This window comes from Schistocerca piceifrons, chromosome 1 (genome assembly GCF_021461385.2).
Source record: "Schistocerca piceifrons isolate TAMUIC-IGC-003096 chromosome 1, iqSchPice1.1, whole genome shotgun sequence".
NCBI lineage: Eukaryota > Metazoa > Arthropoda > Insecta > Orthoptera > Acrididae > Schistocerca > Schistocerca piceifrons.
Window position 1 is genome coordinate 429,889,553 of NC_060138.1, and position 25,235 is coordinate 429,914,787.

Here is a 25,235-nt window from a genome sequence, read left to right on the forward strand (position 1 = left end):
AACTTTCAATTTTCCGGTTTTATTAATTCTTTTGCTAAATTAAGTCAGAGTGTAGCGAAATTTATTACTTCTGACAAACATCCAGTTTTCACACTTCACGTGTCAACCTTCAGTTGTCACACTTCTAGTGCTAATTATATGTGCAATAACCTTTCTTTTTCAGTTACTATAGTAATTGTCAAGGGGACTGGCGACCGTAATTTTCCCCAAATCTCAAATATCTAATTACCACTAGTTAATTGTTAACGTAACGGCCGCACATTTACTGTCTTTATTAACTTTACCCCTTTTCAAAATTAATTTCCACCAGTTTCATTTGCATTTCCCCTTTCATTTAGATGTAACCCTTTCCTCCCTCTTTACCGACAGATTAACTTCGGTGACAATTGCTTTTCCCAAATTTCCATTAGGTACACGCGGTTTAATTTTTCACTGTCATTAAGGTCGATAAGTGAGGGGGATGTTACAGGGTGTGCCCTTGATCTTCCTTGCACCTGGTATCCACTGTTCTTGTTGTCTGGCCAATGCAGGACAAGGTATATTGTAAATGCCTGGTTTCTGTAACCCCAGGTCGTCTTTAACATTTCCCACCAGTCCCCCGGTCTTGCTGGAAACACACTTGATGTTGTGTTTGCGGAGGATCCTACTGATTCTGGCAGAAATAGAACCAGCATAGGGCTGATACGCCACCTTCTTTGCTTCATCTTGCTCTGCTTCTGGAACCTGTGGTGTAGTGACTGGTTGGAGTGCCATCTCAATTTCTTTCGTAGTGTATCCAGAGCCTGGGATCTTGCTTTGGAATTGTTAAAGGAGCAACGGGGACAGCTGCAGCACTCCATGAATAGAAGAACTGAAGGCGTAGATATAGAAAACGATCCCCAGACAGAGTGCCAGGCTCTCTTGACCGAAGATGGAACGTCAGGGAATGGGTCCGACGGGCGCGGACCGCAGAGGGAACACCCAGAACCGCAGCGGATCGGAAACAGAACGGCAGCGCTCCAGAAAATTGCAGTGAGCGGGAGAGGACCACATGGAGAACGCCTGGCAACCCAGACAGAACTCCAATCGCAACAGGCTGAAAATGGAACACCCAGGAGCGGGCCCGGTTGGCGTGGACCGCAGAGGGAACGTTCAGAACTGCAGCAGACGGAAAACGGAGTGGCAGCGCTCCAGCAAGTCGCAACGAGCGGGCGCGGACCACAGAGGGAACGCCTGCAGCCGCTGGTGGAAGGGAAAGGCCACAGACATAAATACTGGACCAGGTCCATTCGAGGAGCTGTCTCAGGTCGCACCTCATGAATGTTGCGAACTACGTTACCGAAATATCGTGCAAGAACGATGCTGATATCCGGCAGAACACCCAACAACCCAAGATGTTATATTGTCGTATGTTGTAGCATAAACAATCGTAAGAAATAATAGAAATGAAGGAAACAGAAAACCCCTCGTCACACCTGTAACTGCCATGTTATCTTCAACATCAGCCATTTTAAACACGTATATTCTCGCGCGCACAGACTGCAAATGATCGGCACTCAGGAAGTTTGTCAGACGGCTAACTAAGTTGAGACTCAGCACGGCACCTGTACGGAGTGGCTGTAATTGCATTTGCCACTTACAGTCGTTCCCATCAGCCACTGTACAGAGTGTCAACTTAGTCTGGGTGTACTGTCACATGCCAATAATACATCTTTGGTTGTATAAAGCAATTCGATGATATTTTGCGCAGTACATTTTTCATTTCTGCTATAACTCTCCAAACTTGCAGAACAGGTGTACTTTTGACTTATAGCAGTACTATCCATTGAGTTATTAAGTTAAGGTATTCGCATTTCTACCACCGATCCAAAACAACTACAACTTGGAAGGTGAATGTTCCATACACATTTCTGCTGAGCACTGCAGTTTTTGAACTGGTAGACCATTTTTTCGTCTTTCTTGATTATCAGACATATGCACACAAGTTTCAGGTGCAGTAAACACACAATGTGAAAGTTCTGTTGGTGATTTAACATCAACAATCATTAAACATACATACAGTTCAAAAGTTCCACAGACTACTGCCGGAAACTTTAAGAAGGTGTAATTACTGTATTGGACACCAAATACAACATTGATTCTGTCTGACACAACCCATTTATGGTTCCCAACGTTGAATAACTACAACTGTTTATGAAATTCAGTAATATTACAGTTCAGAAATTGTGATATATTGACATCATCCCCTATAAAAAATGATCGTCAGCGATGGTAAACATATAGGACAGGACAGCTACATCTTACAAAAGTAATAATTTGTTTCTTATTATCCATGACGTTTTAAGACGGAAAACAATCACCAGTGTAGATCACAGCGTATTTCAACATGAAAAACAGTCACTAGACCACAGCACGCCATGTATTTAACGCCAAACAGAAGTCAGCAACGCTAATTCTGGTCCAACAAATACTTGACAAACATAATCCAAGAGTAGTTTCAAGATACGTCCATAATAGATTGAGTCTCACCATAGTAATCCACATTCCAGAGTACAAGCCGCACAAGTTCACATCAAATGATCGCTTAAAGTTACTTGACAGAGGCATATTTCCATTCTCCCATTGCTTCATATGCATGTGGAACAGCAGAAGGGGTAGACTCGCGGCGAGAATCCAAGCCTTGGAATATTGTTACTGGCACTGACTCTTATGATGTCACAGTCCAGCTCAGACTTGTCAGGCTATTTATAACAGTGCAGACTTCTAGCATATTGGCCAAAAATTGAGATTCTGACATAGATTCTATGACATCAGAATCCAAGTTATGAAATACTGGCACTGTACAAGCAAATGTACTATAATAGTTCGTACGACAACATAATCGAAGAGCTGTTACAGTATGTCCACCATAGATAGTCTCTCCATTGTGATCCATACTGAAGAGTACAATTCCCACGTATTCACATAAATTGAATGCTTAAAGTTACCTGTCAGAGCCATGTATTCCTTCTACCATTGCTCCATATGCAAGTAGAACAAAGTAAGGGACCAACTAAAAGTGATATAAGATATTATACGCAATGTGTTAAATAGTAGCTTACTACCCATCAAATATATTGGAGCAAGACAGCAACAAAGTTTTCAACACCACACCCAACACACACCATGAACTGCACTCGCACTGTCATTTCTGATGAATTTTAAGGGTGTTTGCACAGGGAAAGTGCTATAACAGTTCATAAAGACATGCGGGTCGCTTTGGCTCAGTTGGTATATTACCATACAGATTTTGTAGTAGTTGATTCAATAGATTCAAACAGTAGACGCTATGACGAATTCAGATTGCACTGGGTTCCAACTAACTGTAGGATACTCAGCCAGCTATACCACAGCAGCCCACACACTCTTTTGGCTGGTGACAATATAACCTCTTTCATTAACACCGATTTTTGCTGTAGATATGCCTTCGCATTATGGAAATCTGATATCAATGCAGACATAACACTAAGCTCCAACCATTCTTCCTAAAAAAAGAATGAGATGTGATGCCTGGACTGGCAATGAATTTGTGATTTCTCACATAAATTGTAATGTTTTACGTTGTTCATTGGACTTCTAAGATTTCTAGCAGATTTCTGTCTGCTACTCACCTGAAGCGTCCAGGCTTCCTACCCATCAAGAATGAAGTCTGTGCTATGAACTGTTAACCTGTGATTCTCATCTGACTTTCCAACATAGTAAACGACTGAGCAGGTTAATAGCATTTTATCATTGCTTCTAGAATAGGAGCTGGAGAAGTCATAGTTGACACAATCTAATATTTATCCAACCAATGTTCAGTTACATACAGAATGTCAAAAGTTAGTTCAAGATTCACTAAATCTAATGCAGAACTTATTTTCCAGAGATTAAACATTGTGATGTAGCACTTGTACATTTGCTGATAACACAATGGAAAACGTATTCTCAGATATCATCTTATCATCAATTCTAATTGTTTCAGATTGAACATTTACTGTAGTAGTCAACACAACATTTTTGTCATGTCTCCTGTGTTTGACGTAGAAGTATTCCATGTAATTGTTTGTCAACATTTTTTCCAACATCATCCAAATTTTTTCCAACATCATCCAAATGAAGACCATGTGTAGTGCGAGATTGTCAACCTACGTCACTGACATCCAGTACATGCACATTTGAAAACTTTTTACGTGTATTGGAATACTGTTCATTTACAGGCACTAACCTCTTTGTTCACACATGACTGAAACAGTAAGTGTGTGTGTGTGTATGCCTATCTGTGTGTGTGTGTGTGTGTATCTATATATACAAAACATTTGTGTGTCCCAGGTAACCCAAGCTCTCCTTTAGTTCTTGGCAGACTACTGACGTTTCATTCTGGTACACATGGTTTGAGCTGCCAATGAGGAAAATGAAATCCTTCAACAGCAACTTACCGATTTCTTCTGAACGAACATGCTTTTTTATTTGAGATAAGGATGCCTCAGGCTTGATGAGAGCTGTTGCCTCTCAGTTACTGGCACTTCATTAATGTGAGAAGTGATCTCATGGCTGTGACTGTCTCTGAGAATCATGAACTTCCTCTGGCAGTTACAGTCCAAATGATGTTGCTGGATATTTTGAGAAACAGAAACAGCACTATGCAAAATTTGAATACCCTTACGTTGACATTTTGAAGCGGTAGTTTTCTGAGAAAGGTTACTGCAGCAAGCATTATTTGAGTATATTCAATATGAATGACAAAATACGTTTGTCGCTATGCCACTGACCACTTAATAACTGTTCATTAATATAATATTTGTGGATTTATTTTATATATATATATATATCACTTTATTTATTTATGAGTGAACATGGAGACATATACTACACTGTTAACACCTCATATGACACTGCAAAATATTTGTATGGAGAGAATAATTTCGCCACATGATTGGCTGATAGCGTCATTGCAATTCCTGGCAACATGAAGCAGTTACCAAGATTTACAATTTTCAAAAGCAGCGTGCAAATGAGCATTGATCGAAATAATACTTGACTCATGTGAATCTACATACACTGTTGTGAAGAATGATTTCAGGAAGACAAAGTATCATAATTATGTAGCATATTAATTGTGACACATTACAGATCATATACTTACATTTTAGACACTTTTTAACTCCATAGATTCTAATAAAAGATTTATCTTTTACTTCGTTTCTGAGGATAAGGGGATTTTGAATTCCCTGCATGAAGTGTATTAGCAACCTGTTAGAAACTTTTCACCAGAAAAAAAACTTCATTCTGAATTCTAGACAGGGATTTGCAGTCTACAGGAAAAGTTTCACTTTTAGTATCGAGATAGTGAATTATACAGTTTGCCTTTAATTCGCTCTTTTTATGAACCACATATTCCATTGTGGAGTAAATGTATGGGCACACAAGCATATGTCCCAGAAGACACTGCTGTAAGATCAATTGATTCTTATTTGGTCCTGTTAAATTTCATTCTGTACAAAGGTTATATTATAATCTAGGAAAAGTCAGAGGGTACGATATTGCATGGAGAAAAACAAACAACACTGTAAAAAATACACATACAAGATATATAATATTAGATGTGAGGTCTCAAGAAAAACAACAGGCCAGCCGGTGTAACCGAGCGGTTCTAGGCGCTTCAGTCTATAACTGCGCAATCGCTACGGTCACAGGTTCGAATCCTGTTTAGGGCATGGATGTGTGTGATGTCCTTAGGTTAGTTAGGTTTAAGTAGTTCTAAGTTCTAGGGGACCGATGACCCCAGATGTTAAGTCCCATAGTGCTCAGAGCCATTTGAACCATTTTTTTGAAAAACAACAATATTGTAGATAATATTCATTCAAGCTATACAATATTACATACATTAGCATACAGTATTACAACATAATTTATAAAATAATGCATCATTTACAAAAATTACAGCTCTAAATATTCAGTTTAATTATATACAGTATTGTTTAGGAGGAACTGTTTCTCCTCATGAATACATTCGGGCTGTCAGCGTCCTTTTTTTATTGTCGGTAGGAGCTTATTATAAGTTCTTATTTCGTATTGGTTACCTCATTTCAGTACAATACTGAGAGTTGTTAAGTCTTTGTGGACACTTTGCTTCTGCCTTCTGTCATGACTGTGAATATCACCATTAGTTAGAAGGGCTTTTCTGTTGTTGATTACAGGTACCCTGTGAGCACTAATGTCCAAAGGGTCTTGAATATTATGACTGATTTATAACGCCACAGACCTACCTAACAGCTCATTTTAGTAATTTAAAATTTTTTCCCCTTTTGCAGTATTTCCTCAGAATTTTAAATTACACAAGATCAGTGAGTCGAAATACACGAGATATGACAACATTATTATTTCTCTGTCAACACAGGGTGGAACAGGTAGTAGTACAAAACATGCCAACTTTAGTTTCTTGAGCAGGTGACTAATTTATTCATTCCATCTTCATTTATTATCCATTTGTATGCCTAGAAATCTTATACATGAATTTTCAATATATTTTCTGGCCATTGGTCTGTTTGAAGATGCTGAAGCTTGTTATTTGCTATCTGAAACTAAATTAATTTTATTATGGAATAAAGGTTTAATGATAGGCTATTTGCTGTGAATCGTTTGTGTACTTGTGTTATAGTTTCAGTTGTAATCTGCATTGAGAATTTCACACCTTTGATCAAAATACGAGTATCATCAGTGAACATTCCTATATTTTCCTTGTTATTTATTGATGTTGGTAGGTCCAGGTCATTAATGTACGCTATGAAGTTCACTTGCTCAAAGATTGACCCTTGGAGAACAATGCACATAGTGGTTTCTCAGTCTCATTTTATTGTTTCACCGGTACCTGATAGGGCAACTCCTTCTTTTCTGTTGTGTAAGTAAGATTCTAGTCAAGCAAGCAATTAGTCGTTGATGCCATAGAGTGGAAGTTTTCTCACTAATGTGATATGTTTTACCCAGTCAGAAGCGTTGGCAAAGTTTCAGAAATCTCTGTGGGATATTTTCTACAGTTCAGCTCATCTAGAATTTATTTTATGAAACTAAATATTGCTGCCTCTGGGGAGAATCCTCTGCGACAGCTGAGCCAGGGGTGTGTCAGTAACTCATCTTGTGTTAGGTTTTACACAGCGTGCAGTACACTAGCCTCTAAAATATTTTTGAAAGAAATGGCATTGGAGAAATAAGCCGATAAATAATACATGTTTGGCACCATCTTTGTGTAGTGGAACCACTGTCCTCTATCAACTTAACACAATGTTCTGAGCAATTTCTTCTGTAGAATAAATATTTTTTTCATTTTGTCTACATTGCCTCAATAGAGTATGGCATGGTACAGCACTGAGGGAATGTGTGCTGACAATCCCTTGTGCTGGTAAATTTAATGAGAGAAATTGCAAAACGCAAAGGATGTGTGACTAATAACGTTAGTTAAGTCTGCAACGATATTTTTAAATACAGTATTCCCGTTTGCCGTGGGATCAACTGCTGTTATTCTCTCTGTTAAAGAATTAGAAGCCGTTGCCTTCATATCTCGATCGTTGTAATGCCTGGTATTAACTTTCTGTGAGTGTATGTGAGTCCTATATATTCCAGTAAATTCAGCAATGAACTCTCGAAAGCGCTAACATGTACCAACCAGTTTACAATTAGCTACATACACATGGACGACAAACGCTGTGTTGAACGTGCAGCTGACTCGATCACAATTTGCACGTTAGATTTGTGGCGATCGCCTGTCTACACGCTACTATTTGTTTGCGTAGGTGTGACTGTAGCCCATACATTTAAGCAATGTTGTCCAAACCTCCGTTCCAACTTCCAGGTTTGGCGTACGCTATATCTCATTTCTGCGCAAATCTGCTGACGATGCGCTACTATCTCTGGCAGATGTTACATGCTCAACCTTTCTTGCGCAGAAAGTACGTTGTGTGCAGAGGAAACTGTCTTCAATAAACACACCCTCAACCATTTTTGCGCAGGTATATTTGCGCAAGTATTCAGTTGCTTGTGTGACCAGTGAGCTCTGTACTGTAGTGGTAAAGATGATCTCCTCCGGCGGCTACACTCAGGGAGCTTCATACTTCAGTCTTTACCACTTAGTGATGGGCTAAACTGCGATTTTCCGATATCAGTGATTTCTGTGAATGCTACTTTTCAGTATCTGTTATTCTTAACTGTGATTTGTCGCAGTTAAGAGTCGCAGTTAAGGAACATAGGTCGTGTATCCCTCCGCCACTGCTATTTCTGCTACTTCCGCGATTTCTGCTACTTCTGCGATTTCTGTGACTTCTGCTACTTCTGCGATTTCTGTGATTCCTGCGATTTCTGCGACTTACCACCGTATGAAAAAGTTACATCTGTCAACACAGAAAATTGCATCTCAACAAATCTGTCATTGGCAAGTATGTTTTACGTTTTTTCTTCCGTTGGCTTTAATTTTGTATTAAAGAAACAACTGTGAAAATATTAATAGTGTAATTAATATGTAAGTAGCCGTACAGTACCGTAATAGTTCGTATTTAGAAAATGAATTCTAACATATTGTTATGTTCACAGATACCTGAACTACATTTCAGTCACTCAGTAAAGTGATAACTCAAAATATCATTGTCAACAGATCTGAAGAAATTGCCACTGCGTCTTTAGACCGTTTTCGCCAGACGAGAAGTTAGTTTCTAAGCGTTTCGATGGACTTAATTACTTCAGTGAGATCGTTCTTGCAAATGTGATATTCATTATAGCAAATATTAGCAATCTACTCTGTCAATTATATTGCTAGTAATTAATGACAGCAAAAATTGTTTAATAATCCTTGTGTTTTTGCAGACACAGTTCTGACTCTGATTACTGGTTGCTGTACGTATCTATCCACATCAAGGCTGTTGAGAGAGACTCGTGAAGATTCAAGACAGCTCTTAGAGGATTTGCAGTTTAAAAGTGAAATAATTGTGAAATAAGTGTGTGAATGATTAAACTGTGTTTTATTGAAGTTGTTGTGCGATTTTAAAGGAATAACAAATGTCAAATAGAGTGAGTGAATAATAAAAATCTCATTTTCCACATGTTTAAGCCGTCCTATACCCATAATTTTCCGCCACTTATTGGTAAACACTTGTTGGAGAGTGACATGCCGCCCCCTCCCCCCTTTCTCCACAATCTTGGTGTGACACTGACCTGTAACATATCCCGAAGTCTACAATATGCATTTTGAGGCTGTTGATATGAAAGTGGGAAGTACAGATCTTCTAGTTAAATCAGGAATAGCTTAAGTGCATTACTTGAAAGTAACACAGGAAAAGCTTACTTATGTAGGTGGTAGTAGTGTCGGCAAAAAGTTCTTGGGTGTGAAGTTGCCATGTAGAACACCAGGTGTAAAACTTTTCTCCCGAGTCTTGAACTGTGTCGGAACAAAAGTGAGGCATTCATATGACTGTTTTCATTTCTCTACACTTATACAGATGTTTGAGTTCTGCTGTGTTAACATCGCAAAGTCCTGTAGGCATGTGGAGTATTAACCAAAACTGTCATATTGGAAGCAGAATCAAACACATTTGTTACGTTACTTGATATTTTCAGGAGAAAAAGGCAATGTTGCTTCTTATTGATATAATACATTCAGAGTCACAGCAGTATTTGACCAACCATAACTGATGCTGAATGTGCATGTCGTCATATAATATGAAGGGCTTATTTCAATAGTGGTACAAGTCCATTACCTCCACTTTTCTGTCTATAATGCTTCTGAAATTAGTGATCTAAACAAACATAAATAAAGGTTCATCTCTAGCAAGAAGCCATATGCTTGAATATTTCTGGTATCTCAACTGCAGATTTTTCAGCGCTCATTTAACTTTACGACTCTGTATCTCAAAACGATCAAAAATGGACTTGTACCACTATTGAAATAAGCCCTTCATATGCACACACAGCCCACCGATCTCGTGAGGCACAAGGCTCTCATAACGAAGTACGTACGTCGGTCAACAGATGACACTAGGAAAAGTTTGTTAACTGCGCTTTTTAGTTGCTACTTGCGACTCTTAGTTGCGATTTGTCACAGAAATCGCAGTTTGACTCGGTAGCGAATAGCGTAGTATGAACTTTGCTCAACAGATGGCAGTGCTAACTGCGCTTTTTAGTTGCTACTTGCGACTCTTAGTTGCGACTTGTCACGGAAATCGCAGTTGGACTCGATACCGTATCGCAGAGATGGACGTAGTACGAACTTTGGCCAACAGATGGCACTGTTAACCGCGCTTTCTAGTTGCTACTTGCGACTCTTAGTTCCGACTTGTCACGGAAATCGCAGTTAGACTCGATACCGTATCGCAGAGATGGACGTAGTACGAACTTTGGCCAACAGATGGCACTGTTAACTGCGCTTTTTAGTTGCTACTTGCGACTTTTAGTTGCGACTTGTCACGGAAATCGCAGTTGGACTCCATAGCGTACTGCAGAGATGGACGTAGTACGAACTTTGGCCAACAGATGCCACTGTTAACCGCGCTTTTTAGTTGCTACTTGCGACTCTTAGTTGCGACTTGTCACTGAAATCGCAGAAAGCAGTGCTAAATTCGACCAATAGATGGCTCACGTCTTTGAATGTGAAATACTACTTGCGTCTGATAGCTGTGACGTAAATCGCAGCTAGATTCTGTAAAGTTGCTTTGCTACTGTGATATCTGTGACTTCTCAGTCACTGTGATTTCTAACAGATACGCGATTTCCTGCCCACCACTATTACCACTGTAACACTGTTGTCTTTAATACCGCGAGGCGCGAGTTGTGACGAATTTGGTGTTGTGTGCTGTTTGCGTGTGTGTGTGAAAAGATGTAGTGGAAAGTACTGTTTGTTGGACTGGTTTAGCGGTCAGGATGTGTTGTACAAAGCATGCAGACTTGAAACGTTGAAAAAACAACTGCAATTTTTGACAGCTACTGAAAATGAAGCTTGTGAGTGTTAACATTTATCAGTGTTGGAATAACTTATAAGATTTTTTATATGTGTGTCATAATTTTTGCCCAGAACTGGGTGGGTGTCGAATTAATGTTTTTTATTCTGATTAATTAAATATTATGTAGAATTTTTTTAAATAACATGTAGAAATTTTTGTGCTCTAGTGTAAAGTAGATTATTTACTATTTTCCAGTATTGCTTGAGCAGCGATCCTAACAAGCCTTGCCACATATTGAGGTTCAAGGAAATCACATTAATGCTTGACTGTGGCTTGTCAGCTCAGACAGTTCTTAATTTTTTACCTTTGCCATTAGTACCGAGTGCAAGGCTAAGTAATTTGCCAGGATGGATGCCGAGAGATGTGTCCGATCCGCAGTTGGAGGGAGTACGTATCTTCTGTTGTTGTTTTCTCTCTTTATATCTGTCGCGTGTATGAATTAATCCAGGACTCTCATAATTATGTTTCCATTCCAGGAACTGAAAGAGTGTTGTGGAAGAGTTTTTGTGGACTCTGCACCGGAATTTTTCCCACCACAACCGAAGATTGTAGATTTTGCTGAAGTTGATGTTATACTTATATCAAATTATTTATGTATGTTAGCTCTACCTTTTATTACTGAAGGCACAGGATTTGCTGGGGTTGTATATGCCACAGAACCGACCCTCCAAATTGGAAGGTAAGAAATATTGAGTCAGTTGATTTTCAAATATATTTAATCAGATGTTTTCAGTAGACAGCAGGATTAGCTAATAATGTTTCAATGTAACATTGAACCCATAAGGAAATGGGAACAGAATTTCTTTTTTTAGCCACTGTATTTACAAACAGTAGGCATATTTATCTGATTGCAAACTGACAACACCTCAAAATCCTGCACAGGAACTCTAAGCACATTTGAATGAAAACATTTGATAGTCAGTTTCAAAGGCAATGTCCCTCATGAAAATGGCTGTAGTACATACACCAAGTTACAAATGGAGCTAAAACTCTACAGAAATTCATGCATGTTTCTTATGTACATTCTGTCTGTATATTCTGGTTCTACCCCACCCATCACTGTATGAATGTGGCAGCAACATCTTTAAAAACTAAGTAACTGTGAAGAATGGCTCTTCCTATTCACATGATTGTAACCTGGGGCTGGGGTGCTGTTCAGCAGTAAGTATGATGATATTGAATAATGCATTTGTTTTTTTTTTTAAGGACCAATTTCAGTTTAATACAATATTCTTTACTATGGGAAAGAGTGTATGCTTGGTAACAATACGATAATAAACTGGATAACTGTGTAACACATTACTAAGGGTAAAAATAACTGACGATTTAACTACAAAGTGTAACAGTTAAAACGCAAGGGCTTCTTCTAGGCAGTTCATATTATTTAGGTGTAGTGAACCAAATTGTGAGGAAAATGTTTTTAGTCTAATCTCACAGAATATAAAACACTTAAAATGGTCCTGGGAATGCAGTTTACGGAGCTACGCACACATTCAGTATTTCAGAACCCAATCATTATGGGGTCATTCCATGTCAAGTCACCCAGGCCTTGACACCAACCATGTCAGATTTTGATGAAACTTGGTACAATTACTTCTTTTATCATCCTGAAAGCACTTGTAAAATTTTTTTGCTCTATCTCTTATAGTTTTTTTTTTTTATAAATTTTTAAAGTTTTTAGATTTGGCATTGTTTCAGCAGTCGGAAATCGTAACTTAAACGTGTCCTCACAACTAAAAAAATTTGTATATTAAAGAATACTCAAGATATCAGTATGAAATTTTGGAATAAGTTTGTGTATTATATCTAAATGTTAAAAAAAAATTACCATAAAGATATATTAAAACCTTCCAAATGAATAAAAATTTACAATTTTTTTTTTTTAGGTAACGGATGTTTAGTTTTACAAAAACTGCAATATCTACAGTCTCAGACCTGATAGAAAGCTCAAATTTGTTTTGAAATACTCTTAATTGTATAGGCTATTAGATAAAAGAAAAATTATGTTGGCTTTTTAACCTGTTTAATAGTTATCTAATTTTTAAAATAATATTAATTATATTTTAAAAATAAAAAGTACCAAGTGACTTATACACCGAAAATAAGTTTTTGTCTTTTTCGAGTAACAATGTACGCTTGGATTTTGTTTTGTTACTCCTGTGTTTTGAAATAAAAAATTATTACAGTGTTAGATAGTGCTTGGATAGTATTTTATTAAGTTTATTCGAACTTTCAGTAAGTACTGTTACTTAGTTTACAGAGATTCTTTTCCAATATCCTATAAAAGTAACCAGAACAGTAATCAGACCAAAAGTGAAATCAGTATGTCAGATATTCAAACCTGTAGCGTAGGGTTATTTAAAAAATCTGACTGTTTCCAAACAACCTACACACCTTCAAAACAGTTACAGCCGGTACCTGAATTGAGCGAGGAAGAAAAAGATTTGATCCACTTACGATCTGGAATTAATCTGTGTGAATTTAAGAATATATGTTCATACCACAGCTACTACTGTTTAAATGTTTTTGAAAAGTATCAAACATGGGTAGACCCACTAAAAAAACGCAAAAAGCCCATCAAAAAATCGTTGAGAAGTGTAGGCTTGGATCTTTCTAAACAATTACTGACAAAAAATATTAGCATAAAACCTGGACAAAAGTTTTGCTCAACATGCCGTAACTTTTGTGAGGAAAAATAAAGAGTTGATGTCAATGAAAGTGAAACAGATGATGAAGTCATGGGTGAATTAAAGGGTTTTGATGTAATGATTTCTCTTATGAAAGAGAAGATTTCATCTGTTGGGAGGTCTAGAAAAATCCAGATTCTGACCTTGGCTCCAGATTCTTGGAGTCAAAATAAAGTGATGAAAGAATTTATTGTAAGTGAGTACATGGTGCGACAAGCTAGAAAGCTAAAATCTGAAAAGGGTATTTTGGAAACTCCTGGTCCAAAAAAAGGTAAAACTCTTTCTGAAAATACAGTAAGACTTGTAACAGATTTTTATGAAAAGGATGAAAGTTCCAGAGTGCTACCTGGAACAAAAGACAAAGTAAGTGTTCAAAAAAATGTGTACGTGCAAAAAAGACTCATTTTGTGTCACTTGAGAGAACTCTATTATTCTTTCTAATGGGAGAATCCCGAGGTAGAAGTAGGATTTTCAAAATTTTGTTTCTTCAGACCTAAATGGTGTATCCTTGCTGGTGCTGCAGGCACACACACTGTATGTGTATGCAGTATCCACCAGAATGTTAAACTATTACTGGATGCTGTGAAAATTGAAGAATCTTATAAAGCCCTAATTAAGATGCTTGTGTGCAACACAGAAAACCAAAACTGCATGCTACGTCATTGCGACAGCTGTACTGCAAATACTGCACTAAGTGAGTACTTATCTGAAAAACTAAGTGAAGATTATGATTTAGAAGAAGAAATTGTAATCAGTCAGTGGGTTAACATAGACAGGGCAGAAATGATCAAACAGTTTTATCAGTGTTGAAGACTACATTTCTTTATTGGTTAGGTCATTGGAAAAGCTCACCCCACACTCGTTTATAGCAAAATCCCAATCAGCAGCCTTTAAAAGATTGAAAGAAGACCCACCACCCAAAACAGCAATTATTGTGATGGGTTTCAGTGAAAATTATTCCTTCGTTATACAAAATGAGATCCAAAGTTACCACTGGAATAGAGGTGGTTGTACTCTACACCCAGTTGGAGTTTTTCTAAGAAATGAGGAAAACAATGTTTTTGTTTCCAACCAATGTTTTTTTAGTGATGACCAAGAACGTGATACTGGTTTTGTTAACTTTGTACAAAAAGAAATTACAAAGTGTCTGTCATCACATCATACTGACATTGACTCAGTTCACTACTTTACAGATGGTTGTGCTGGGCAGTACAAAAATAGAAACAGTTTTAAAAATTTGACTGAACACTTGAGAGACTTTAATTTGAAGGCCCAACACTCTTTTTTTGCAACAAGTCATGGGAAGTCAATTTGTGATGGCCTAGGAGGAACTATTAAAAGAATTTTAAGGAAAGCTGGTCTACAGCTTTCAGACAAAGAACAAATAATGACTGTAATCGATGTGTGTTCATTTTCACTTTATTGACAAAAAAGAAGCTGATTTGCTATGGTTAAAACTAGAAAACCGTTTTTCAGCAACCCGAACCATTCCTGGAACAACAAGTTTTCATAATTTCAAACCACTTGCAACAAACAACCTTGAAATTAGAAGGACTACAGATAGTGTAAAACCCTCTTTACTCTTTTCTTTCCATTCATCTTCTGATTGGGTTCGTGTTAAACCATCCATAAATAGCTATGTGGCTGTAAATTATGATGGTAACTGGTACTTTGGACTGGTAAAAACAATATTCAATGATGAAGAAGATGCAGAAATTCTATTTCTACATCCTTTAGGACCAGCTGCATCATTTTATTGGCCTGAAAGAGAAGATTCTTGCATAGTGCCTTTGGAGCACATAGTCTGTGTAGTAGACGCACCTCAATCAAGCGGCACTGAAAGAATGTATTACTTCAATAAAGACTGTATCAAAAGAACTGAAAGCTCTTGGATGAAGTGGAAAAACAAGTTGAATCAGCATTAATGTTTATTAAAAAGACAAAATTACTCAAAAAATTCAATGTTTCAAGCAATCAGTTGGGTTGTACATAAGTGTTGTAAGTACAATATCTTTGTACATAATTCTAATGTAATCTACTGTAATTCATAAACATGTTAAAAAGCCATCATTATTTTTGTTTTATCAAGTAGCCTATATGTTTAAGAGTAAATTAAAACAAATTTGAGCATTCTATCAGGTCTGAGACTCTAGATATTGCAATTCTTATAAAACAAAATATCCGTTAAAAAAAAGAAAAGAAAAAAATACATATATATATTTTTTCATAGAAAATATTAATATATTTTAATAGTATCATTTTTATCTTCAAATATGTATAATAAATAAACTTGCTGCAAAAATTCATGATGTTATCTAGAAGAGTTTTTAAGATAAGCAATTTTAAAGTTTTGAATACAAATTAAATTTACCATTTCGGAAGGTTCGGAAAACGCAAAACATAAAAACTTAAAAAATTTATTAAAAAAAACTATAAGAGATACAGCAAAAAACAATTTGCAGGTGTTGTCAGGATGGTATTAGAACCATTTGAGCCAAATTTCATGAAAATCTAAGGAGGTGGGTGTAAAATTTATTTTTTATAAGGTGATTTGATGTGGAATGACCCTATGTTATTCTTAAGGAAAATATTATTGGTACTATTCAGGGGATTTTAAACAGTGTTGGTATAGCAATAAATATATTTTCTGTACATGTCAATGTTACAGTGGTATTCATCCAATGTATACTTATACAGCTCTCATTGCATCAATAATTTTTTTAAAGATATATCTATGGCACCACATTTCTCAAGATTTCATGTTACATTAATTGGCTTCCATTGCAAGCTGGAGCAAGGACTATGCTACAGATCAATCTCACCTTGACCTACATAAAAAGCTGTACAAGCAAAATAACTATTGTCAACATTCAGTTAAACTGAACATGCTGACATAAGATGTTGACTTCATCCCATGATGTAATCGTGTTGTGATGTTATGAGTTGCACGCACAAAAGAAGACAACAAAATACTGACAGATTTTTTGCTTTCCCTGTGTATTATTTTTTGAAAAGTAGATTGTGGTGACAGATTGATACATAGTGTAGCCCAAAGTATAAGGTATGTTGAAAGGCAACAATTTGGTTGTGAATTGGCAAAGCCAGTCAATGTTAGTCCTAATTATCTCACTTGTGGTGACATCCAGTTCTGTAGTCTAGCCCAAGGTCTAGGGTAGGTTGAAAAGTGTCAGGTTGTGAATTGGCAAAACAGTCTCAAAGGCTTCATTTAATGTCAGCTTTCTCTTCTCTCTCTTTTTCCGCATATAATAATTCACGCTACAACATTGTTAAATTGCAGGTATACGAATGACCAGTATTTAGGGTCAACTACTACACTGTTCCCTGCTCTCAGTTAAATCAACACATGCTACCAGTGGGTCGACAGAAGTGTCCGATCCCACGCGTCGGCTTTGACCCGTGACATAAGGGTGTTGTGTGTGACGTCATGACGGCGCGGAGTTTGGCTTGAGTGTGGCTGTCTCCAGTTCTGTTTTATCTTATTTTATTTACTTTTCTGATCTGTGCGTTCTATCTCGTGAGATTTTTTTTTTTAATTTAAAAACGCTTATTACTTATTTTAATTATCTGTTTCCTCCAATTTCTGTTTTAGTTTATTATATTTATCTTTCTGAACTGTTTGTTCTATCCCGTGAGATTTTTTTTTTTTTTTTTTTTAAAGACAAAAACACTAATCAGCTACTGAAGCATCTTTATCTTCTATGGGTTGCAGGGGTTACGACCCCTGGTGAGGTGGGTGGGTATTCATGCATGGCTGTCTTCACTTACACGTTGTAGCTATGCAAGGTGTCTAAATTTGTTTATATTTAGTTTGCCCCCCCCTCCACCCAAAACACCCCATTTCCCGCGCTTGTCCCGTTAGTGTCATTAGGCTTCTTGTGGAAAGTGTGTGTGTTTGTTTTTGTTTCCGCCATATTTGTGACGTCATGGGTCAAAGCAGACGGGCGGGATCGGACGCTTCCGTATTTCCCTCCCAGTAAGGCCAGAGTGTTTTTTTGGGATATAAAATACCAGCTGTGTCTCATTTACATCATACAACACATGGTTGCAAATAAGAGTGAAAACCACAGTACATGTGTCCTTTATACTGCAAAAACATTCTTATGTATTAACCCTAGGATGCATATACAGGGCCTCCGAGGCCCTTGTAAGTCTTCATTTTTAAAAAAATTCTGTAATTTTTTGTTTGATTTCAAACTGCTTTCCAGTACTCTTTCACTAACACTATGACATTCCTCCTATCAAGTCTGAACGAGATACCTTTTTAAGTTTTTTGTATTATTCAATACATTTACCCATACACCGTGAACACATAAGCAGGGCTTCAGAAGCCCTCACACATTTATAAATGTTCTTTAGCCTATATTGTCTTCAACATTTGTTTGGGAGCAGTTATTAATTCAACAATAATTGTAGTGGTATTCCCAGCAACAGGAGTGCCAACAGCAGCAGTAGCTGTAGTAGCAATAGTATAACTAAAAAATAATGCACACTATTTTCACATACTGGTGATCTCAGTGTATTATTGATCTTTTTGCTATCAAATGTTTTATTATTGCATAGTATTGTTATCCTGTGCTACTCTTGTCAGCCTCGTTGTTACTGTAGTTTGTTTGTTGCTGCAAGGCCCATATTGTTACGAGTGTGACTTGTTTAGTGCTGCACAAGCTGCTGTTCGAGAGACACGCCTTTTGCTATGGCTTCGACACGCAAAACAAGAGAGTCAGTACATGCAAATGCAGCTAATTTTGAAAGTATTGTGGCTCAGTGGTTTGAAGAAGATGATTCTTGCAAGGAAGGAAATAATTTTGAAGATGCAAGTAGTGAAGAATCAGCCAAGGACCTGCAGATGTGAATATTGAGGCAGATGACAGTCCTTCCGATAATATTACTTCATCAGAGTCTGAAAATATACAACAAAAAGGTATAGAAGACCACACATACATTAGTCGGAATGGAACGATTTGGAAATTAGATCCTCCTGCAACTTTTCGTACGCCTGTCCATAATATCGTAAAGAAGGCACCTGGTCCAGCCCGTGGTTTGAAAACCTATAAACCTTAGGATGCCTGGGAATATTTCATCTCCAAGGAAATACTAGATGAAATCATCAACTGCACAAATATTGAAGGCAGAAGAGTGGCTGCTTTACGTGGTAAAACGTGGAAAAATTTTTCGCTTGCTGAAATGGAGGGTTTTCTTGGTCTTTGACTGCTTTCTGGTGTTGAGAAGAGTTGGGATGTCCCTATTAGAGAATTATTCTTGGATGAAAAGGCAAATCCTACATATAAGGCCACCCTGTCAGTAAATAGATTCGAGGTTATAAGGAGAATGATTAGATTTGATGACAGGCGTACCCCTGAAGTTCGATCTGCAGGTGACAAACTTGCATCTGTTCGCTGTGTATGGGAACTATTTCTTGACAAACGTAGAAATGGAATGATTCCCAATGATTCGCTCACTGCTGGCGACCAACTACTCCCATTCCATGGAAGACGCAGATTGACCCAGTATATGCCCTCTAAAGCAGCCAAATATGGCATAAAAATATTTTGGTTATGTGATGCTACATCTGCATATGATTTAGATGGAATTGTTTACACGGGAAGGAAGCCCCATGAACCTATTCAGAAAAATCTTGGATTGAATGTGGTGAAGGATCTTGCTAAAAGCATTGAAGGATCATCAAAAAATATTACAGTTGACAACTTCTTTACTAGTGTGCAGCTGGCAGAAGAGATGCTTCAGAAGCAAATTACAGTGGTGGGAACAATTAAACAAAACAAACCAGAAATCCCTAATGAGATGAAACCATCTGCCTCGAGCGATTCATTCCTCTTTGTTTGCATTTAGAGGTGACATTACAATGGTGAGTTATGTTTCCAAAAAGAAAAAAAGTCTGTAGTTCTCATTAGCACAATGCATCACGACATAAACATTGATGAAACTCATGTAAAAAAGAAACCAGATATAATAAAGTTCTATAACTCTACGAAGGGTTGAGTAGATCAAATGGACCAGAAAATTCGTTATTACACTTGCAAGAGACAAACAAGAAGATGGCCATTTGCATTATGGATGAATATGAAGGACGTTGCAGCAATCAACAGTGAAATCTTATTTTCCGCCCAACATCTGACATACCATAGTGGAAGAAGTGATAAAAGGCATTTGTTCCCAAGAGATTTAGCAGAGGAAACGGTAAGAGCACTAATGGAACTTCGTATTCAGATCCCTAATCTTCCAAAGAAAATCGTTGATGCCATGCAAAGATGTGGTGTTCAAAAATATGTCATATTGCCAAACCAACTACCTGTTTCAGGAAAAAGAAGAAGATGCAATTATTGTCCATATAATAAACACAGTAAAAGTGCTATGACATGCATTAAGTGTAAAACCAACATTTGTAAGGAACATAGTGGCATTCTTTATGCTTCTTGTTTCTCACATGTTGAAAACTAAGAAAAATGCAATTTTATGTGAACAATGAATAATAAATTTTTGTCAAAATATTGCCTATATACATAATATTGTGAATAATGAGTATGTTTTCATTGAAGAAATTGATTGTAATAAATGTTATAAAATGTAAACTGCAACTTATAAGTGAATTAATAAAATTATTTGTATATGTTGTATGTAAATGGATGTAACTAATAAAAATTCACTCTTAGAGTTTTTTAAAAAATTAATAAAATGTTAATCAGGCCCACCAGATCCTGTTACTGTATCTTAGGAATCTTTCAATATGACAATAAATTTGACAGAAATTAATTTTACTCCAAATAATGATTATATAAAAAGAGGAAAATTTTAAATTAGGGCAGGGCCTTGGAGGCCCTGCATATGCATTCATGTATGTTTTTGGCACCATGCATCCTAGGGTTAAGGGGGATAAATGTCTTATCTCAGTATTTCCTCAGAATTCTTCATATTTCAGAAGCCGTGTACTACAAATACAGAGGCCCGTCCTCTTTACTTTTTTTAATTTTGCACTCAGTGAATGAATGGCCTACCTCCTCTAGTAAACTCCATGAGCACATAAATTTCTTGTGCCCTGTATGTCAAAGTATGAAGCATTTGCTTGTGCTGAGCTTGTTGACGGTAGTTATTAGCCTGTAATAGCTGACCACAATATTATTTTGCACGCCCTTCCATGGCTGTTAAGGAAAACAGTACTGTGGTAAGAAAAATGTCATAGTGTGAATGCTTTTGGGACAAGTGTGCGTATGCTATCAAGTGGTACAGCAAATCCTCTTGAAATATCATTGTAAAAACTCGTCATAAGCCAACTGAAGCACCCTCACTCCCAGGTGCAATATTATCGTGGTCAACTAATAGATAAAGATCAGTTTGTGTTGGCAAGATATAGGTGCTATGTCCTTGCTTACTTTCACAATTTGTTGTGACCAACGAATACACAATGTAAGGAAGTTGATGGTCTGCAGGAAAAAATACAAACTTTCTGAACTACAAAAAATTACTACGTAATGAAAGTTAGCATTACTTTTAAGGTTTCTGGAGACACCATGGTACCTGTGCCGGTTTGTGACAATAGATACATCTGCATTTATTGGCAGGTTTATAGTAGAAGTGACAAGACGACCCTTGTTTTTTATAGTTACAGTGGACTTGGTGCAGCTGCTTGCTGTATCTACCTCAGCCAAATGCGTAATACGATTTTGTATATGTGTAAATGGTAAAGCCACAGTGTTGTACACCTGTAGTTGACAATTGTTTTCACCTGTGGCTGTTTGTACTTTGCAGTTGGAAGCAGGCAACATGGCTACCCGTAAACAGGGATATTCTTGCTCTTATCTGCTACTTAGTGACTTGGACACGTAAGGTGCCCTCCGCCACACACCGTTGGGTGGCTTGCGGAGTATCAATGTAGATGTAGATGTAGAATGCACTTGTGCCACTTCATCACTGCAGCTTAAAATGTGAGAAGCAATTTTGATAGTATTTCAAACTCTCATTCTTCTTCAGGTTAGAAAGGAAAGGTCAAGTGCCTTGTAGTCAGCATTGTGCTTCATGCAGTCACCTGCCACTCCACACTTTGCGTTAAGGATAAATCAGTGGTCTGTTCTCTCCCTCTTTCCTTTAACTGCTCAGAAGTTTTCATTTTTGTGTGTTGTTGTTGTTTGAATCCATCGTAAAATGTGTTGAACTAAGAAGCGAAACAAATTTTAAGTATCTAAATTGTCTGTATAAATTAATACAGTTGCAGCATCCCCCATTAGCACTTCTTGATGTATGTTTCAGTGACAAGTCTGTCATTGGTAGCTATGGGGAGTACATGTTGTTCACAATATTTGCTGGTTTTGATACATTGTAGTTTTTTTGGTGGTTAAATGAGTCTCTAAATTCCTGGCATGAACAAGGTTTGCTTCATGCTAGAGAAACTGGAGATGAAACACAATAAATAATCAAGGTTGTAGGATAGCAAGCTATATAATCCAAGGAATAATCCTCCAAATAGCATCATGCACAACTTAAAAATCACTTCAAATATGTGTAGTCGGGTAATCCATGATGTTTATGCTGCAGTTTGGTATTCCTGTGGCTAACACCAATGCATTATAATAGATGAGCTCAGCATGAGATGAATTACAGCAAAGTTGATTCTTCATGTTTTGAATGTTATAATTAAAAAAAGGTTCAGTTATGTATTAAACTGCAAGCATCTATTTGAGATGACTGAAATTTCCTGTGCATGGTCATAACTCACATTAAAATGCAGCAGCAATCTCAACAGTGTAATATTTCCCATGGTTTCTCTAAATCAATTAAAAAACACCCAGAATCCTAAACCCCTCACCTCATTCAGATTCACTGATGACATCTTTGCGATTTGGATTGAGGGTGAAGACACCCTGTCCACATTTCTCCAGACCCTCAACAGCTTCTCCCCCATTCGCTTCACTTGGTCCTACTCATCCAAACAAGCCACCTTCCTAGATGTTGACCTCCAACACAAAGATGGCGACATCGGTACCTCTGTCCATATCAAATCTACTAACCACCAGCAATACCTCCACTTCGACAGCTGCCACCCATTCCATACCAAGAAGTCCCTTCTACCTAGCCACTCGTGGCTGTCACATCTGCAAGGACGAGCGGTCCCCCTTGAAATATACCGAGGTTCTCACTGAAGCCTTTACAGACGATAATTATCCTCCCAACCTTGTACAAAAACAAATCTCCTGTCCCTTATCTTTCCAGTCACCCACCATCTCCCAAAGTCTCACATTGCAGCCACGGAGGAGCATTCCCGTTGTAACTCAGTACCACCCATGACTTGAGCAAGTGAATTACATTCTTTGCCAGGGTTTCGACTACCTTTCGTGCCATGAAATGAGAACTATCCTGTGCCAACTATCCTTTACACACCTCCCACTGTGGTATTCCGCTGTCCACCAAACCTACACAGTATACTCGTCCATCCCTACACAACCCCTGATCCCAACCCCTTACCTCATGGCTCATATTCCTGTAATAGACCTAGATGCAAGACCACATACATCACCCACCCAACAAAGGCAGGGCTATCTTTGAAACCAATTGTGTGATCTGCAAACTAAACTGCAACCCTTGTGCTGTGTTCTATGTGGACATGGCAACCAACAAGCTGTCTGTCTTCGTGAATGCCCACCAACAAACTGTGGCCAAGAAATAACTGGACCACCCTGTTGCTACCAACATCACCCGACATGACATTATTCATTTCAGTGACTGCTTCACAGCCTGTGCCATATGGATCCTTCCCACCAATACCCATCTTTCTGTAACCCTCCTGGCCCCAACCTTTGTTAGTCATTGTTCTCACACATATAGCCCCTTCCCTGTTCCCATTCCAGCACTACACAGCCCTCCATTCCACCAACGAACCCTGTCTTTTTTCTTCTCTCAGACTTTTCTGCTGCCCCCCTCCCCTGCCCTCAGTCTTACCTCATGACTGCACCTAGCTGACCTACTCTCCACCTCGTCCCAGCACACTCCCAGCAACGCTTTACCATCACGCACTCGTACACTGTCATTTCTCCCCCTCCATGCCCTAGCCTCCTCCTTACCCCTAACCAGTTGCTTCTCCCATCATGCAGTGCTGCTGCTGCTCGTAGTCTGCCTTTAGCTGCCAGCGACTGGCTGTGTGAGAGAGTTGAGTTTGCACGTACGTGTGTGTGTGTGTGTGTGTGTGTGTGTGTGTGTGTGTGTGTGTGTGTGTGTCTGCTATATGGTGAGTAGCATTTACCTATTTCATAATATTGTTGCATTCCATGCTGGATTTTTCATTGTTTGAAGACACAGAGTATAAATTAGGGTAATGTCATTACTTACGTGTTTTGTAGACCAGTAATGGCACCATTCACAGTGAAGTGTGATGGAAGAGTGTGTGTGTGTGTGTGTGTGTGTGTGTGTGTGTGGTGGGGGGGGGGTGTAAACAGCAGGTTGTAAATATCTAACAAGATATCAGCAGACGGATAATATTTATAGCATTGACTTAACAATTATCATCAAATCAAATCCTGGTAATCTACATAACCACAGTATATGCAGTGGACACAAAAAAGAATTAATAAGATTAATGGTAGTAATGATACAATAATAATAATAATAATAATAATAATAATAATAATAATAATAAGATAATTGTACCCCATATAACTCATCTAATGTTAATTTTTTTTGTTATTTTTGAAGACACAGCAATTAATTGTAACTGGTTGCAAATTACAATCAATTGAGTACATAACAACAATATTTGGAGCAATTAAAATTATTTACTTAAGTCAGTCAGCTGTATTTAGTGGCAATAAGCACACTCCTAACCGTTTCCTAAACGACTCTCCTGATGATCTTGGCTTCAAAGGATCCTTAACTAACTCACTTGACTGGTCAAGGTTGTGAAGCTAAAGGTTCTTTCAGTTCTGATGATGGACTTGTTGCCCTGAGGTTTTCTAAAATTTCAGAATGTGATTATTCAGAAAATGCCTTATGCAAATGCAGTTTCAGGAATTGCCTACGATTGTATGGAAACAGTACTGTTTCATTAAATGCAGACTTTATCTTACACATAGTCGTTGATTTTTCCAAAGTGTTGTTTGGTTAATGTCCTCTCACTATGATTGTGCCATTAAATCATCACTTCTTGATCCCAGTGATGTTCAGGGGAATGAAACTCTGCCTTATCAAGCAGCTGCAGTTCATGGTTTGTGCTTGTTAAGCATTATAAAACAATGTCATACTTCCCAATAATCTCCACAATGTCCATCAAAAACTGTTACACGGTGACCAGTTCCTTTATGGTGCCCAGAATGTTTTAACAAGAACAAACATTTGTAGTTGTGGAAGTTCATTCAGTCATAAAACAAACGGAGTCTGCTGGTAAGTCATCAGCATAAGATCATATGAGAAATTGCTGCTCACATTGCTTTTATACTAGACAATATGATGTCATCAGATATATAAAAAATTCTAATCACAATGTGGCACCAAGAGAACACACATAAAAGAAGGTTATACTTGTGGAAGCTTTCGGAGCCAGTGGCTC

The 25,235-nt window shown here is 37.8% G+C and overlaps 1 protein-coding gene across 1 annotated transcript in view; it reads left to right on the forward strand.

Annotated features, from left to right (window-relative positions):
• The first annotated feature begins 10,734 nt into the window (after window positions 1-10,734).
• LOC124800886 (integrator complex subunit 9) overlaps window positions 10,735-25,235 on the forward strand; it is a 110,085-nt gene continuing 95,584 nt past the window's right edge. The window contains exons 1-3 of the mRNA XM_047263031.1: window positions 10,735-10,977; window positions 11,175-11,366; window positions 11,456-11,658. Of these exons, the coding sequence (XP_047118987.1) occupies window positions 10,969-10,977; window positions 11,175-11,366; window positions 11,456-11,658 (404 nt within the window). The 5' untranslated portion in view covers window positions 10,735-10,968. The remainder of the gene's footprint in view (window positions 10,978-11,174; window positions 11,367-11,455; window positions 11,659-25,235) is intronic.